This window comes from Prunus dulcis, chromosome 1, assembly GCF_902201215.1.
Source record: "Prunus dulcis chromosome 1, ALMONDv2, whole genome shotgun sequence".
NCBI lineage: Eukaryota > Viridiplantae > Streptophyta > Magnoliopsida > Rosales > Rosaceae > Prunus > Prunus dulcis.
This window is the reverse complement of record NC_047650.1, coordinates 24,241,693-24,258,781: the sequence shown is the minus strand read 5'-3', so window position 1 is coordinate 24,258,781 and position 17,089 is coordinate 24,241,693. Positions and strand designations below refer to the sequence as shown.

Here is a 17,089-nt window from a genome sequence, read left to right as displayed (position 1 = left end):
AATAAGAAATTAGGAATTAAAGTAAATAAAATATAATTATAGTGAGAATCCTTGGTGTGTGAGGTAAAAAAGTCAATGATCCACAAATCACGCCAACATGATACTCTCAACATTAACATTGTTTGTCTAAATTGTGATCCAAATTTCATTAACAACTGTGAGAAGCTACACAATCATATTGATTCAATCATGATAAAAGTCTCAAAGAATATGAACTTAGATTTTCTGTAAAAGTAATTTTCCAAGCCGTTATTATTGAGAAATTGACTACATTTTGAAAATTGTGCCGAAAGTGAATTGGCAAAATAAATAAATGTGCGAAAAATTGGACTAAAATGATGCACCCACCACATAATAATGACATTTCTAAAAAGAGTCAAATGTGGTAATCACAAATCCAAATTCAATCATTAGTTAACTTGCATAAATATTATTTTTAAACCCAAAAAATAATTGATAGTTGGAACTTAATTAAAAGCAACTTAACTGTTAGGTCAAGACTCATAATTATTACTAGAGTGGTATGGTATGTGGTATGATATGTAACTAATAAATTAGGGAATCTGCTTGATATTGATTCCTCGTCAAATTGTGATCGATTTCAAATGAGACAGCAGAGGGAAGGGAAATGCTTCTGCCATAAAACGATAAGAAAATAGTGGATGGCTTTCTACAAAGCAAAGATTCTTGCACTAACATCTACATTGCAGAATATACAATAAATTATATTTTTTTTGGCTCATATTAAATACGTAAACATGACATCATGACACGTTTATTAAATAAGTTTATCTTAATATAATCTATATATATAAAGCAAAAAACAGAGAATTGTGAAACATTCAAAATATCAGAAAATATCTTTTGTTAATTCAAATATTAAGAATTAAAACTGTTAATTAAATGAGGATAATATGATAAATTCACTTTTTTCATATTTAAAAAAAATTAAAATTAAAAACAAAATAAAATAATATATCCTACTTTTATGGAAGATAACTACCCATATTATCTTTTCTTAATTCTAAAAATAAAATAGAAAGGAAAAAAGAAAACTAATTGGCACAAAATCAAAGACTATATAAAACTTATTTAGAAAAATTCAAAACTAATTATTTGTTATTTTTTAATTGGTTTTTAGAATATGACAAGTGGCTAATTGTGTTTTTCCCTTTAAATAAGTTTTATAAAGATTTTCATTTTATAATATGTTATGTTAGAATGGACGTATTTTTGTGAAAAATATCTTATAAAAATACGTTTTTGTTCGTGACTTTCATATTTGGGTTGCAGTCTTTCTTGGAAATCTCATGTATTGATATGCCAATTGTTTATTATCTTTAAATAAAGTATTTATTTTATTAAAAATAATAATAACTAAAGCGATACAATTAATTAGCATATGTGAAAATTAATCAAAACAATGAGTATGACCTTTTGCATTTAAGTTGGAATCATCCTTGTAGGGCTATACAACCATTCAATTATCATCATGGCTGTTTTAAACCTTTTTTTAAAACTGAAAATGCCCAATTGACAAAAGTGTCCGGGAAAGTAGATATCAATCGTTGATTCTCTATATCCCCACACCACATGCTATGCTTGTCGGCTGCGCCAACAAATCTTGCTGGGGGATTGGGCAAAACTCAAAAGCCCATTTGTATGTTTACCACATTTCTGTACTTGATCATAGCCCAACCCATTCCAAATCCAATTTCTGAAAGAAAAAGAAAAGGAAAAAAAAAAAACGAAGGAATGGCAACAGAGAAATTAACCGAATTTGCATTTGGTGATGCGAGCCATTTTTGAAAACCAACCAACCCATGAGGCGCGAAATAGCTCGACTTGTCGCAGATGGGTTATACAGAGATGCCCTCTGCTTATACGCTCAGCTCCACTCTGCTTCTTTGCGTCCTCACAAATTCACATTCCCTCCTCTTCTCAAAGCTTGTGGCAAGCTTCAATCAGCCCCACATGCCCAAATTCTGCATACCCATCTTATGAAAACTGGGTTTTCAGCTGATGTTTATTCAGCCACGGCTCTCACCGATGTGTACATGAAACTTCATCTTATCGGCGACGCAGTGAAGCTGTTCGAAGAAATGCCTGAACGGAACTTGGCTTCGTTGAATGCGGTGATTACAGGGTTTCTGCAAAATGGGTACTGCAGAGAGGCTTTGCGGTTATTTAAGAACGTAGGGCCTGGAGGGTTCAGGCCCAATTCAGTTACAATAGCTAGTATGTTATCTGCATGTGGAAATGTAGAGCATGGCATGGAAATACACTGCTTGGCGGTAAAGCTGGGTGTTGAGAGTGATGTTTATGTTGCAACCTCGGTTCTGACTATGTATTCTAACTGCGGAGGGTTGTTTTTGGCTGCAAAGGTGTTTGAAGAAATGCCCATCAAGAATATAGTGAGCTATAATGCTTTTATTTCAGGGCTTTTGCAGAATGGGGTTCCTCATGTGGTGTTGGATATTTTTAAGAAAATGAGAGCATGTACAGGTGAAAATCCCAATTCAGTTACGTTGCTGTCTGTTCTTTCTGCCTGTGCTAGTCTTTTGTATCTCCGATTTGGCAAGCAGGTTCACGGGTTGATGATGAAAATTGAAGTGGAGCTTGATACTATGCTTGGAACAGCACTTGTGGACATGTATTCTAAGTGTGGTTGTTGGCAGCTGGCATATGGTACTTTCAAAGAACTAAATGAAAACAGGAATTTGTTTACATGGAACGCCATGATTTCTGGAATGATGTTGAATGCGCAGAATGAGAATGCTGTTGAGCTATTTGAACAATTGGAATCTGAAGGATTTAAACCGGATTCGGTTACTTGGAATTCCATGATCAGTGGGTTTTCACAACTAGGGAAGGCGATTGAAGCTTTTGTGTATTTTAGGAGAATGCAATCGGCTGGTGTCGTCCCAAGTTTAAAATCTATCACAAGTCTTCTACCAGCGTGTGCAGATTTATCTGCTCTGCAATGTGGAAAAGAGGCCCATGGGCTTGCAGTTAGAACCTCTATTAGCAATGATCTGTTCATTTCCACTGCTCTTATTGACATGTACATGAAATGTGGGCAGTCTTCTTGGGCAAGAAGAATTTTTGATTGGTTTCAGATAAAACCTAATGATCCTGCATTTTGGAACGCAATCATATCTGGGTATGGAAGGAATGGAGATAATGAATCTGCATTTGGGATCTTTGACCAGATGTTGGAAGCAAAAGTACAACCTAATGCAGCAACTTTCACCAGTCTTCTATCTATGTGCAGTCACACTGGTTTAGTGGACAAAGGATGGCAAGTTTTTAGGATGATGGACAGAGATTTTGGTCTAAAACCAAATCCAGCTCATTTTGGATGCATGATTGATCTTTTGGGTCGAACTGGCAGGTTGGATGAAGCCCGAGAGTTGATACAAGAATTATCAGAGCCTTCTGGAGCAGTTCTTGCATCTTTGCTAGGTGCTTGTGAATCTCATTTAGATTCACAACTGGGGAAAGAAATGGCTATAAAACTTTCAGAATTAGAACCAGAGAACCCAACACCTTTCGTGATCCTGTCAAAGATATATGCTGCACTTGGCAGGTGGGAGGATGCAGAAAAGATTAGAGAATTGATGAATGATAAAACACTGAGAAAGCTCCCTGGCTTTAGTTTATTAAGAATGCATCAAAAGTAGATACACGAAACAAACAACTACAACTCAATGTCAACTGTTTTATGGTCCCGAACGAAAATTTTGATACTGTCTCTGCATCTCCATATAAGTTTTCCACAAACAGAAGGTTCACTGGTTCAACATCTCCTTCACTGCAGACCCCATGTAGTCATCAAAGTGGTTTGGTGGTTCAAAAATAAAGCAAGAGATCACATCTCTGAGTGTAATGACACCAACAACTTCCCCTTCCTCCCCAGCAACCACATGGATCCTATGAACGGGCTTGGAAGCAAGACTATGAATCACATTACCGAGAGTTGACTCCAGCTTGCATGTAATTGGTTGGATGACTTTTCCAATTTCGTGGGTTGTTGTGATGGTGCTCATGAAGTCCCTAACAGTGAGCTTCCTGAAAGAAAGAGGCACACGGATTAAGTAGTCCATCAAGACTGACTTGCAAGATGTCTATATAGAAAAGGAGCAGGTGATTGCCTCTGTTGAGTAATCAAAGCCATGGTTTTATTTATAATAGAAATCAGTGTAAGCAGATTAGTTCAAATTCACAATTACATGAGTTCAATTTCTTTCGTAGGTATTTTAGATCCTTTCTCACTATCAAAGTAAATGGCAGAGCATCCAATGGTGAATGTTTGTTCCGTGAAGTTGAGAGGATTAAAGCACTCTACAGTCCATTGTGTGGACCAAGCGCACAATGTAATTTCCGCAAAGGATGGGCGGGGTAAATGATTCAAAGTTTGTCTTCGAATACCTGAAATTGGAGAAGAGATCGGGTTTGAGCAACAAGTATCTGATATCTCTCATGCTGACATTACCAACGATATTTCTCTTTGGCCCCTCTACTACTGGAAGACCACCTATTTGGTTATCTCTCATCTTCTTGAAAGCTTCCAGTATTAGATCATTGCTCCCAATGCTAATAACCTGGCGAAGAAAGCAAAGGAACAATAATATTCAGACTCCAAATTCCCTAGCCAGCGAGATGAATGTTTCGGTGACCAGGCAACCTTACCTCATCAGATGACATAAAAGGAAGTCCGAAATCAGAGATAGGCTTCGCAGCAATGCAGTCAAACCAGTCCCTTCCTTTGCATCTCTCAAGACCCTGAACAAGTCCCGATTGAGTAATGTAGTTCTTAATATTGGGTTGGCCTGGTTCTATTACAGGTACGTTCCTCAGCCTATATTTTGAAAGTAGTAGCATAACGCTCAACATAGAACTATCTGTTGCTACTGGAATGAAAGGTGCCCAGCGGAAGGATTTTAGTATTGACCTTACCTGAAACACACAAGTACATATCACATACGGTCATTCAGTCAGAGAACTTAAAAGTTAAATGAGTACAAGAGCAACAGTCCCTATTAATGTAGTTGCTTCCAAATCACAAACAGGGTACTCTGCAATATAGATGCAGCAATATGCTCGTCAATTTCTCTTTTGAAGAAGTGGAACCAAGTGATTCAGAATTGACATATATAGCTCTCAGTGTTCAAAAGACAACCAATACTCTACACAGAGTCTTCATGGTAAAGATAAGCTTACTGTGGTTGACTTGAAGGGTTCATCTTGCAGTATAACTTTGTAAAAGTCTTTGCCCAATTCATCAGCAGCCGTGGGAGCATCTTTGCCCATTCCTTTGTCTGCAGCTGCACCACCAGCTACAGCAGCCCCAACTGCAGCAGCTGTTAAACCTGCAACTGCAGCAGGACCAGTCACACCCAATGCTAGTGCCCCCACAGCGCCCAATGCCCCTGCACCAACTCCAGCAGCTGTTGCCGAAGTCGCTGACAGAGCAACTGCAGCTAGTTCTGCACTCTCCAACACCCAAAGAATAACGGCAGAGTAATCTATGAGTCCTAGGTACCTCTCCCTCCAATCTGAACTTGTTTCTGCTTCTGGGTTTGTCACAGGAGCCGACAAAATGTTGTGTTCGGAAAGAATCTTAACGGCATCACTGACAGATGCATCTGCTCCAATCTCAATTACTGCAGATAATAATGTAATAGGGCACTGTTTTAGTTATCTCATTCAATTCCTATATTGTCCACATAAATGAGACAGTGATGAATTGTTACCTTTGCCTCCAGGTACTCCCGGGAAAGATGAAACAGGAATTTTTGCAAATGCAGATGTTAAAACCTCTTGCAGCGAACGAGGTAGTTTTTTCCTGGACTGGATTTTCTCGAAGTAGGCATCGTAGCTTGAAATCTTACATCTTTCCGTGATCTCTTCTTGTGCTTGTGCTTGTGCCATATATGCGCTAGAGGCAGAAATTGGAAACTATTCAATGGCTTCATTCATATGAAGTCGTAGAATCAATGTACGTAGAACGATAGAATTCCCTTTCAGAAATCATAATTCATTTTATTTGTCCGATTTATGGCTCGCCCTTCTGGGGTGAGATCAATATGCTCAAGAAAACAAATTTCAGGGTTCCACCCAAATGGTTTTTCAGCTTCTAAATTTTGATCATTTATGGTTAATTCGGCCTCAGATTATGCTGATTAACATAAGAGATCTTAATAAACAACTAAATAAATAAAATTTTGATCAAGAAACCATTGCAGAGTTCCATTGCATCCTATGAGTTTGCATATATAAACAAAATAATCCAAATTCATTGTAGTTAGCAGCGAAGACAAAAACAAAACTAAATAAAATTCTCAAGGATTGGTTTATATTGGATACCTCCACCAAATACGTTGTGCTTCTTCCAATGGATTCAGAAACTGGTATTGGTTTCTATTCTGTGGAAACTTTGATGCCTCTCTTCTCCGAAACAGTTACCTTGGCTTCTGCTGCTGCATGCAAGAAGCCTGCCTTTGCCATGTGGAGGAACCCGACAAGTGTCGGGTCTTCAACTCACCACTTGTCATGGGACCGAGTTGATTACTAAATCGTTAAGTTGGGCCTGGCCCGGCCCGGGAATCGTGAATCGCTTATGCAGATACACAAGAAACTACCAACTGCACTAATCTCTACATTTGCTCTGTTTTTCGTTTTGTGAAAACTTTGCCTTTTCTATTTATTTAGGGATCAGATTCCGTAGTTACAATTATAGAATTCGTATAATAGGTTTTTTTTGTTTTGTTAGAGGTATAATCTGTGGATTAACAAATTAAGAACAATATGGCCTAACTTAACTTATTTAATAAACAAGTTACATGCATTACCGTCTTATTTAGTGAGAAGTTAGTGTTTAATTTTTGACATGATTTATTAATATTGGAATATCTTACTTGAAATGGTTTCAAAATTAAGCTCAATTCTATCATTCTATAAAATTCTTCAAGCAACCTGTATTAGTTTATACAATATAAAAATTATCAAGAGAGCTGCCAACCTCCCAGGCTTTAGTTTGAGAAGAGTAAATTTTGCAACTCAATAGTCAATTGTAACCTTCTTTTTTTATTTTTTTATTTTTTTATACCATATCTGCATCTGCATATGAGTTTTTAACAAACTGATGTCTCAATGCTTCATTATCTGCTTCACGGCAAACCCCAGGTAGGCATCAAAGTGGTTGGGGGGCTCAGAAATGAAGCAAGAAATCACATCTCTGAGTGTAATGACACCAACAACTTGGCATTCCTCCCCATCCACCACATAGATCCTATGCACCGACTTGGAAGCTAGGGTTTCAATCACATAACCAAGACTTGACTGGTGATTGCATGTAATTGGTGACATTGCTTTCCCCTGGTTTTTTGATATGGCGCTCATGAAGTCCTTAACACTCAGATTTCTGAAAGAGAGATAGGGCAAAGTCAAACCAAGCATTGCTTTGTTATTTCTTTGACAGAAATCAGTTTATGCAGATTAGTGCTTCAAATTCATTGTGAATAATATAACTTGTGAAACCCTATATCTGAGGTCCTAGGTTCGATTCCCTCCCTCCCCCAATATCGATTGTATAAAAATAAAATAAAAAGAAGGAGGTAACTTGTGAAAAGGGTAGGTGAAAATGGTCCAAAGCTTGCCTTTTAATACCTGAAATTGGAGAAGAGCTCTGGTTTGAGCAAAGAGTATCTGATATCGCTTATGCTGACATTACCAACTATCTTCTTCTTTGTCCCCTCCACAACTGGAAGACCACCAACTTCGTTCTCTCTCATTTTCATGAAAGCTTCTAGTATTGGATCATTGATATTTGCACTAATAACCTGCCCCAATAAAACAGAGGAACTTTATTAATATTCAAACTCCAAATTCCAAAGTAAGTAACCAGAGGCCTGCCTAGGCAACCTTACCTCATTAGAGACCATAAAAGGAAGCCCCAAATCAGAGATGGACTTTGCAGCAATGCAGTCAAACCATTCCATTCCTTTGCACCCCTCAAGACCATGAACAACTGCTGATTGAGTAATGAAGTTCTTGATGTTGGGTTGTCCTGGTTCTATTACAGGTACATTTCTCATCCTATATTTTGAGAGTAGCAGCAAGACACTCAACATAGAACTGTCTGTCCCAACTGGAAGGAATGGCGCCCATCGGAACGATTTAAGTATTGACCTCACCTGAAACATTCAAGTAAATTTCATGTATGGTTAATTCAAGCGATTCTTCTTGGTAGAGATAAACTTACTGTGGTTGACTTGAAGTGTTCATCTTGTAGTATAATGCTGTCGAAATCTTCGCTCAAATTATTGACACCTGTGGGAGAATCTTTGGCCTCCCCTTTATCTACAGCCGCACCTGTTAGAAAATATGGTTTTCCCCAGTGACTTTTTTGGTTATCTTTGATGAGCCAAAACAGAAGTAGAATCCACAAACTGCTTGTTGTGGATCCAATTTAGAATGCATTCTCTTCGTGAGGAGACAAAAGATTAACTATTCAATTGCGTAAAATCATAAACGAGTAACCATTTGTTCTAGTGACACTTAGTCTTTATATGTAGCACTTAGACGAGGTGCACGAACATCCTTTTTTTATTATTTCTTATCTTCCTACTGTTTTCAAAATGTAGCAATGTTTTCACCTATTTTGGCGAGGGCAGTACCAGCCACAGCAGAACAAACTGCAGCAGCAGTTAGGCCTGCAACTGCAGCAGGACCAGTGACACCCAATGCAACAGCTCCAATGGCGCCCATAGCTCCTGCACCACCAACTCCAGCAGCAGTTGCTGAACAAAATGATGGAGAAAGTCTACAAGTCTCCAGCACCCAAAGAAGAATGGCTGAGTAATCTACGATCCCAAGGTACTTGTCACTCCAATCTGAATTTGCCTCTGCTTCTGGGTTCCTCACAGGAGCTGACAAAATGTGGTGTCGAGACAGAACCTTCACTGCATCAGCAATACATGTATCTGCTCCAATCTCAATCACTGCAAATCATGAAAATTTTAGAGAATTTTAGAGAGCAATGTTTAATTTGAAGCAGCTAATTATTGGTATTATTGTTATTTACCTTTGCCTCCAGGAACTCCTTGGAAAGCTGAAACTGGAACTTTTGAAAATGCAAATGTCAAATTCTCTTGTAGGGGACCTGGTAATTTCTTCCTGGACTGGACTGTTTCGAAGTATGCGTCGTAGGCCGAGATTTTAGGACTCTCGACCTCTTGTTCTTGGGGTTGTGGATGTGCCATATGTACACTAGAGGCACAAAAGCAATTTGCAATATCCCCTTAAATCACAATCGATTGATTTTTCTGATTAATTTATGGCTCAATAAGCAATTATACTATACTCTAAAATGCATTTCTCAACAAAAAAACCGTGAAATTGTTCAACAGCTAAAGAAAGATGAAGAAAATTAATGCTAGAGGATTGGTTGGTATTTGGTACCTCAATGTTTGTGCTTCCAATGGCTTTCAGAATTTGGTTTTTGGGTTCTCAGATCATTCTCCTCCCAGAACCAGTTAGTTACCTGTTTCTCTGTCTCTGCATGCATGAAGCCGGCTTTGCCATGTGTAAGTGGATACACGTTGGGCTTTCAAGTTTACTAGTTTTATTCGGAATTAATTGGGGTCAATTAAGCAGTTACTCTTACTTGGGCCTGGCCCAGAAATATATGCTCTTTTTCTTTTTAATCCGAACATTAATCCCCAAAACCGACCCCAAATAATTCCCCATTTTGATATATCTGATTCTTCACCTTACCTCTTTCAAAATACAATAAAAATATAATCTTTTAAGCCATCGTCGCTACCGCTCCATCAGAACCATAGCCGTCGTGACATCTACATCAGATTAGTAAGAGGGAACTCCCAGACGAATTTCACAAAGAAAAGATGAAAAGAGTTCCCCCAACTCTTCCATCTCTCCAATTCAAGGTACTTCACTCGTGTTTACAGTTAAAAGTTCCACAGTTTGCATATTTTTCCCGCATATCCAATTGGTTTGGAAGTGGTACCCTGTAACGAATATGATAACACTGCCAGTTCTCATTCCCTTCGTGTTTTGTTTATAGGGCCAATTCATGTATTAGAAGTAGGCGCTCTACATGGGAATGAAACACAGGCAAAGAAAAAACAACTTGGGAAAGAAAAGGAAACGTAAGGACCAGTACAACTTGGTGGACCGACTCGTTGAGTTGCCAGATGACGTTCTTGTTAGTATGTTGTCTCCCTTGTCCCTAAGGGAAGCAGCTTCTACTAGTATCCTTTCCAGGCGATGGCGATATGTGTGGGCATTTACTAAGTCTCTCGACTTTGATGCTAAATTTTTTGATGATGAAGTTTATCAAAACTTCCTTCAACTCCAACCAGCACTAAGAGAACAGGAAAGCCTCAGATACGTCAATTGGGTAAATCATGTAGTGAAACAGCATATAGAGGCCCATCCATCGAACGATTCAGGGTTGCCTTTGATATAGATAGTCGTTTTAGAAGTTCCATTGACAAATGGACTCAATTTGTAATGAATAAGAGAGTTCAAATACTCGAGTTAGATTTATCTATGTGATTTCTTTACTCGTAGCGGTGCCTATTCATTCTCCCACACACTATTAGGTCTTGGGAAAGAGTCTGCCCATCCAAGTCTACACTCTTGCCAAAACAATATTGGATTTGAGTTCCTCAAAGTTCTTGATCCCCAATTTGTTGATGTGACTGGAGAAGTTCTTGAGCACTTCTTGTATAACTGTCCAGTTCTTGAACGTTTGACAGTGTCTTTTGCCACCAAAAGTTTAGGTTAAGTTGGGAGTTGTCGGTCCCTCAATTGCATTAAAGTATTTCGCTATAAAATGGTGTACCCTTGAAAGCATTGAGATTCGTGACGCAAAACTTGTTTCATTTATTTATGAGGGAGATGCAACCAACCTTCTCCTCAGTAATGTACCATTCCTTGTTGAGGTGACCATTTCTGAGGGGATTGCTTGTAATTTTTTGGAGGAGTCATACTTCCCCTGCAAATCCATAGAGCTTCCCTTCACCCAACTCTCTTGCTGTCTTTCTCAGCTGGAGATATTCATGCTGGATATTGATTTAGCGGTTAGTATATGTAATTATGATGTGTTGGTTTTTTTTTTTTCTTTTGGATTATGTAGTTCCTTACAACTTGTTTGGGTTTCAAGTCTACAATCGGGATTATGTATTTCCCGTATTAGCAAATGTCAAGCATTTGGAATTAACAGTGAAGGCAAATTATGATTTGAATCTTTTTCATTTAACTTCTTTCATGAAGGCATCTCCTCTCTTGCAGAGACTTGTGTTGAAGGTATTACTCATATCCTGGTAGATTACATGGTAAACTTGGGCTTTTTTGTTTTGTTGAGAATATAGGTGATTTGTTAAAACTTGGGCATTTTTATGTGCACTTTTGGTTAATCCTCTACCTCTAGTCATTCCATTACCAATTTATAAGAAAGAAAACAAAAATGTCAACTTTTGCTGCACAGTTGACAAAACATGCCAATAGACTTAATGGTCCTTGTAGTTCACGTAGCGCAGTGTTGAATTTGCATGTTTTCTTGCTGCAGTTGAATTGTAGAACACTTAGAGGAAGGAGACAACTGAAGAGCGCAGGCGAATTCCCCCATCATCACCTGAAGGTATTAGAAATTGTAGGGTATCGTGCTCATACATGTGTTGTTCAACATGTCATGCACCTAATAAAGAGTGCAGTTGCACTGGAGAAAATTATCCTCCATCATGTCCAGCGTTTTAATGAATCTTTTGAAAGAGTTAGTGGAGTTGAAAAGGTCGAAGAAGCGAGAGCAATGCCTTCGAGAAAAAGTGCCTTCAACTATTGAATTTGTATGCCCGTAGAATGTAGTGCTTAAATTACCTAGAGATTTTTTCTTGGCATTTAATGATGTTATTTTGAGATTTCCAACTTTTGGCCACCAAGGAGCAATGTATCTCTTATAGACTCTTCTAATCCACTCAGTCTAGTTTCAAATATCCAAAAGAAGCATAATAAGAAGTTGTCTTAAAAATAAGAATAAGAAGTTTCCATAGCGAATCACATAATAACTTCTAAATTCAAATATAACCATATCCATCTAAATAGATTGGAAGCCAGTAAATAAATTACCTGTTCAAAGAGTCCTTTCGGCAAACATGTAAAAATGTTGTACTTGGTAGTAGTCTAGTAGATATAGAATTCCCCTCATCCACCGCAAGACCTCTAAGCCAACACCATCATTAGTACCGCTACCCGCAAGTTAGTAAGCATTGTGGTGTCTTCCTTGCTGAATGGCAATCCTATGTCAACAAAGCAACGGGGGTCTGTTTTCATGGTCTTTTCTGGGCGGTCGTATAACACCCATCTCAAGTGGAGGAAGTTGCAGAGAGTGCCGAAGAAGCGAAAGCCAATGTAACAACAATTTTGAACTTAGATATGTTCAAACCTTGTTTTCTTTTTCTTCATCCCAACCAAAACTTTGATACAAAGTACCCCCTTGTTTTCCCTCATTGCTTATCTCATCATTGTAGTTCAATGCTCAAAGTATTTGTAATGTAATTGAATAGACCCTCGAAAGAGAAGTATTGAGTTGTAAACTTTGGAGCTAGAAACGCTCACCTCTCCAAATAATTGTCACACTATTAGGAAACATAATCATGAAAAGATTTATATTATATATAGTTGGGTGTCTAAGCTTCGGATTTAATAATAATTCATCAGTTTCATACATTTCCACAGCATGTATTGTTAAGGTAAAAGTGGAGGTATTAATTTATTTAATAAAAAAAGTAAAGGCTAAAAGTCACTTTTGGTCCCTTTAGTTTGATACTTCAACCACTTTTGACTATGTAATTTCAATTTCGTCAATTTTTCCATTGTAGTTTCGTATCTGTAGCAATTCAAGGACATGTTAGTATTCTTGTCAATTTCTTTAACGATGTAAGGGACAATTTTATCAACCCAAAACCCTTGTTCATAAAAACTTGTTTGAAATTCTCCCCATTTCATATAAGGGCTCGAAATTCAACCACTAATCCTAATTTTTGAAGAACCCTAAACCCGAATGACAATTTCAAGAAATTAAGGGAGTTCCAGATGAGCTTTTATGCTCAAGGATTTTGGATTGACGAAATTGCCCCTTACATCATCAAAGAAATTGACATGAATACAAACTTGTCCTTGAATTGCTACAAATACGAAACTACATTGTCAAAATTGACGAAATTGAAACTATAGGGTCAAAAGTGACGAAAATTCTGTGGTGCCTCAGCTGTATCGGTGCAGCTGGTTATCCAAAGGTCAGTATTGCATCTTAAAAATGAAGGGCTGAGATTGAATGACCTGAAGACTTGTTGAGCCCTTTGTTATTAAATATCACGTGACATACAAGTGACTCAGAAAACAAGTGAAAAGCTTCAACGAACGTGCGGAAGCCCTGGCATGCGTGGAAGCTGCTTGTCTTTGTGATCTATCTCTCTCTCTTGGAAATCCAATCCTCATCTATGTCCCCAAATCAGAATCTGGGCGTCTCACCTCTGCCAACACCGAGATGCAACAGCCATCGGACATTGCCGATTCCGGAATCACCATCCACGCAAGGTTTGCCTACTTAGTTGTCTTCTTTTTCCATCGGTTCAATTCAGAAGATTACTCGGTTTTTGTCTTTGAAGAATCTTAATCAAGAAGCTTGGAAGCAATTGGGTTTTGGGGTTGATACATCTGGCATATCACCACATGCTCTCCATTTGTTTGCTGAAATGTCACACTCATGTTGGGTATGCAATGGTGGTACTGCACTTCTTGATTTTGATCTTGGCTACCATATGGGCATTCGAGACAATGGTGGTGGTGAGTTTCTCACGAGTTGCTGCACAATTTTTTCTGTTCAAGAAGCCTCTAAGTGGAGAGAATTGTGCAGCAGAGTTTTGGTCATTTGTTTCTTTTTGAATTTGCAATAGTCATGTTAATTGTATCAAGGTTTCTTCTTTCTGTTGTTTATTGTGTGCTATTCATAGTTTTATACCAATTATCGCACATCATTGGTCATGAATCTTTGCAACCTTTGAGTTGGATTTTTCTGATTACATGAAGTGCTTATTCAGAAAATGGCAATTGTCCTTTACACAAAGAGTCCGACTGGAAAGAAGCTGGATATCATGACAGGCCAATCGCATGCTGTGTTACACTCCAAATAACACGGTGCTTCCAGTTTTTGATTGTGTACTGACATTGAGAGGGACAAGTTATGTGCCATTTATAGATGACATTTGGAATGTCGAGTGGTATTTTTGCTTTTCAAGTGTTGTATTAATTTGTTTGAGTTTTAGATAACATGTTATTTGTGTTAGATTTAATGTGTCAATTTCTGTTACAGATTATAAGCTTAGATGGGTCTGCCTTCAAGAAGCTTTTTTATATTCATAATCAGCAGTTCATTTTAGTTGCTTGCTGTTTTTTGGTGCTCTCCTCTTCATCTCTGCTTTTCTCATTAATTCATTTATTTAGAGTTGTGTCCACATTAGGCTTTGATTTTTGTTCTTCTTTTGTTTTCTCAGGGGATTCTTTTGGCAGAGGAGTTGAAGGGTTAGAAGCAGTTAGGTGAAGAAAATGCTTTCTTTGAGTTACTTCTATTTCAACTTTCTGTGAAATTCCCTTTTCATTTGACTGAAAATGCTCTGACCTTCTAATGCAGATCTTCTAAGAAAGAAACAAATTGGATGATATTTAATCCAAGTTATATCATCTTTATATGTTGAATAAATTGTTTTAGTATTTGAACCCAAAGATTGAGTCTTTGGGTGACTATGCCTTTGTTTGTTTGTTTAAACTTATTTATTTGTTTGCCATATCAATAGCTTCATTTTGGTTTATTACGAAGCATACATTTGGTATGTGATTTGGCAATAGAACATAAATTCAGCCACTATTCCTGTTTTCACTAGTTGATATTAGTTTTGTTCTTTAAACTATCTATTCTATTTTGTTGTGTATAATGGATGAAGTCAAAAAATTTCAGAGGGGAACAATTAAGAGATAAAGCTGTGAAGCATTTAAGGTATATACATTACTAATATTTGCAAAGAAGGAGGACACAACCAGGAGGAAATTGTTGACGAAGTTAAAGGATCTTCACAGGCAACCAGCAGTTAGATTACACACAACAGGTTGTGAGAACAAAACATGTTTAGCAGACAAACATACAAATTCCACGAAATAGCAGATGATTGTCTTTTTAGCGGAGAAATAATTAGTATAGCTCTACTTTTTCTTTTCTTTTCCTTTTTTGGGTAAAGAGTTAGTTTAAGTACAGAGTTGCCGTATGAAATTTGTTAATGTTTTGTGTGATATCTGTTTTCTCTTTGTATAAAAAGCCTTAAAGGCTTCTAATATTTCCATTTTCCCAATTGAACTCCTATATTAGTCCCTTTTCCTATAATAGGAACATTTGGTTGCAATTTTTTCTTTCCTGTTCTGTATTCAGTTTAAGTTTCATGCTTCATGATTGTAATGTTTTTTATTTTAATAAAAGAAAAGCGATAATTTTCTTTTTTAGTTGCACTATTAGAATTCTGAAACTTTAATTATCTACTTCAATTTGGGTAATTGTCATTATAGAATTTGATTGGTTGTATTTTGAGGTTCTCTCATTATTTGGTTGTTGTAGTTCATTCTAATTACTGTTTTTTTCTCCCCCTCCCCCATTCCCTCAGCTCTCTCTCTCTCTCTCTCTCTCTCTCTCTCTCTCTCTTCCCTTCTAAAAGAAACACAAACATCAAAAATCAATCAAACCAAGACATCAAGAATCAAACACAGCTCCATCAAACCCGAACATGAAAAATCAATTAAACCCAAAAATCAATCAAAACCATCCCAGCTTCTCCATTTTTCACATATTTCGCAGGAGAAGGAAGTTTTCATCGGTTCATGACTGCAACTTTGTGTGCATTTGCTCCATTTGGATTTAGTAGATTTTCTATCTCATTATGTCAAAGATTTTCTTCAATATGGTAGTATTTTTGTTCAAAATTTTAAAGATGTCTTAAGCTATCTTTAGTTTGCACACAGCCGGTCGGCTTTTACATTGTAAACATACAATTGCACGACGTTGATGCAATGCGAGAGTGACTGTGCGCAAACCCCTAAAAAGGAAAAATGGATCTTCTTTTTTTCTTTTTTTTTCTACTGGCATAAGTAGACCTATTTTTTGTACTATCAAATGAAAGGTACGAAATGATCTTTGCAAAGTTCACATGGACGCAAATCATGTGGAACATGGTTACAGAAGTTAGTTGTAACATGAACTTTGGGATCATTTGGATCCCAACCTTGCTGTTTTGGGTTGTTGACAACATGAGGTTGGTTTGAAGAGGAAGCCATGCATTTGTAATGGATAGAGTCAAAGAGGCAGTCACAAAAATGCCCTTTTATAATAGAATGGAGGGTTTCAAATGCTAACGCAAGGGTTATCCGGAAAAATTAACCCAGCCAACTAACTTTTTTAAACTAACAGAGTATTTGTTCAGACAAACGCAATACCTGCGTTTCTGGGGAAAAGTTACCCGTTCGCTGAAAGCATGCCCCGACCACCTTACCTTTTCAAGAAAACAGAATACTTTTTCATACGAACGCAACAGGTGCGCTCGTTGAGGAAAGTTTTATGTTCCCCAAAAAAATATATCCAACAAACTTATTTTTTCAAACAAACGGGGTGTTTGTTCTAGCGAACGCAAGGGTTGCGTTCGTTCAGTAAAGTTACCCGTTCCCCTAAAAAAGGGCCCAACAAACTTACTTTTATAAACAAATGGGGCGTTTGTTCAAATGAACGCAATGGTTTGCTTTCGTTCAGAAATACTCGACGTTCCGCCGAAAAAGAAGGCCTACATAGTTACTTTTTTAAACTAACAGAGTATTTGTTCACAGGAACGCAATACGTGCGTTTCTTGAGAAAAGTTACCCGTTCGCCGAAAACATGCCCCAACCACCTTACTTTCTCAAGTAAACTGAATACTTTTTCACACAAACGCAACAGGTGCGTTGGCTGAGGAAAGTTTTATGTTCGCCG

General features: G+C 37.6%; 3 protein-coding genes and 1 pseudogene across 3 annotated transcripts; 2 read left to right on the top strand and 2 right to left on the bottom strand.

Moving 5' to 3' along the window:
- Positions 1-1,823: 1,823 nt before the first annotated feature.
- LOC117637488 (pentatricopeptide repeat-containing protein At2g02750) lies at positions 1,824-3,683 on the top strand. Its single transcript, XM_034372389.1, has one exon. It carries the CDS (start codon positions 1,824-1,826, stop codon positions 3,681-3,683), a length of 1,860 nt encoding a protein of 619 aa, XP_034228280.1.
- Positions 3,624-6,517, bottom strand: LOC117637496 (SNF1-related protein kinase regulatory subunit gamma-1-like). Its single transcript, XM_034372402.1, has 6 exons — positions 6,370-6,517; positions 5,757-5,941; positions 5,224-5,666; positions 4,693-4,959; positions 4,432-4,604; positions 3,624-4,071 (listed from the first exon to the last, which is right to left on the bottom strand). The coding sequence occupies exons 2-6, from the start codon at positions 5,932-5,934 to the stop codon at positions 3,792-3,794; spliced, it is 1,341 nt and encodes a 446-aa protein (XP_034228293.1). The 5' UTR covers positions 5,935-5,941; positions 6,370-6,517; the 3' UTR covers positions 3,624-3,791.
- Positions 6,518-7,152: 635 nt separating this feature from the next.
- Positions 7,153-9,548, bottom strand: LOC117637507 (SNF1-related protein kinase regulatory subunit gamma-1-like). Its single transcript, XM_034372413.1, has 7 exons — positions 9,466-9,548; positions 9,089-9,273; positions 8,661-9,005; positions 8,267-8,358; positions 7,932-8,198; positions 7,672-7,844; positions 7,153-7,426 (listed from the first exon to the last, which is right to left on the bottom strand). Exons 2-7 carry the CDS (start codon positions 9,264-9,266, stop codon positions 7,153-7,155), a joined length of 1,329 nt encoding a protein of 442 aa, XP_034228304.1. The 5' UTR covers positions 9,267-9,273; positions 9,466-9,548.
- Positions 9,549-9,838: 290 nt separating this feature from the next.
- Positions 9,839-11,872, top strand: LOC117616973 (annotated as a pseudogene).
- Positions 11,873-17,089: the final 5,217 nt, after the last annotated feature.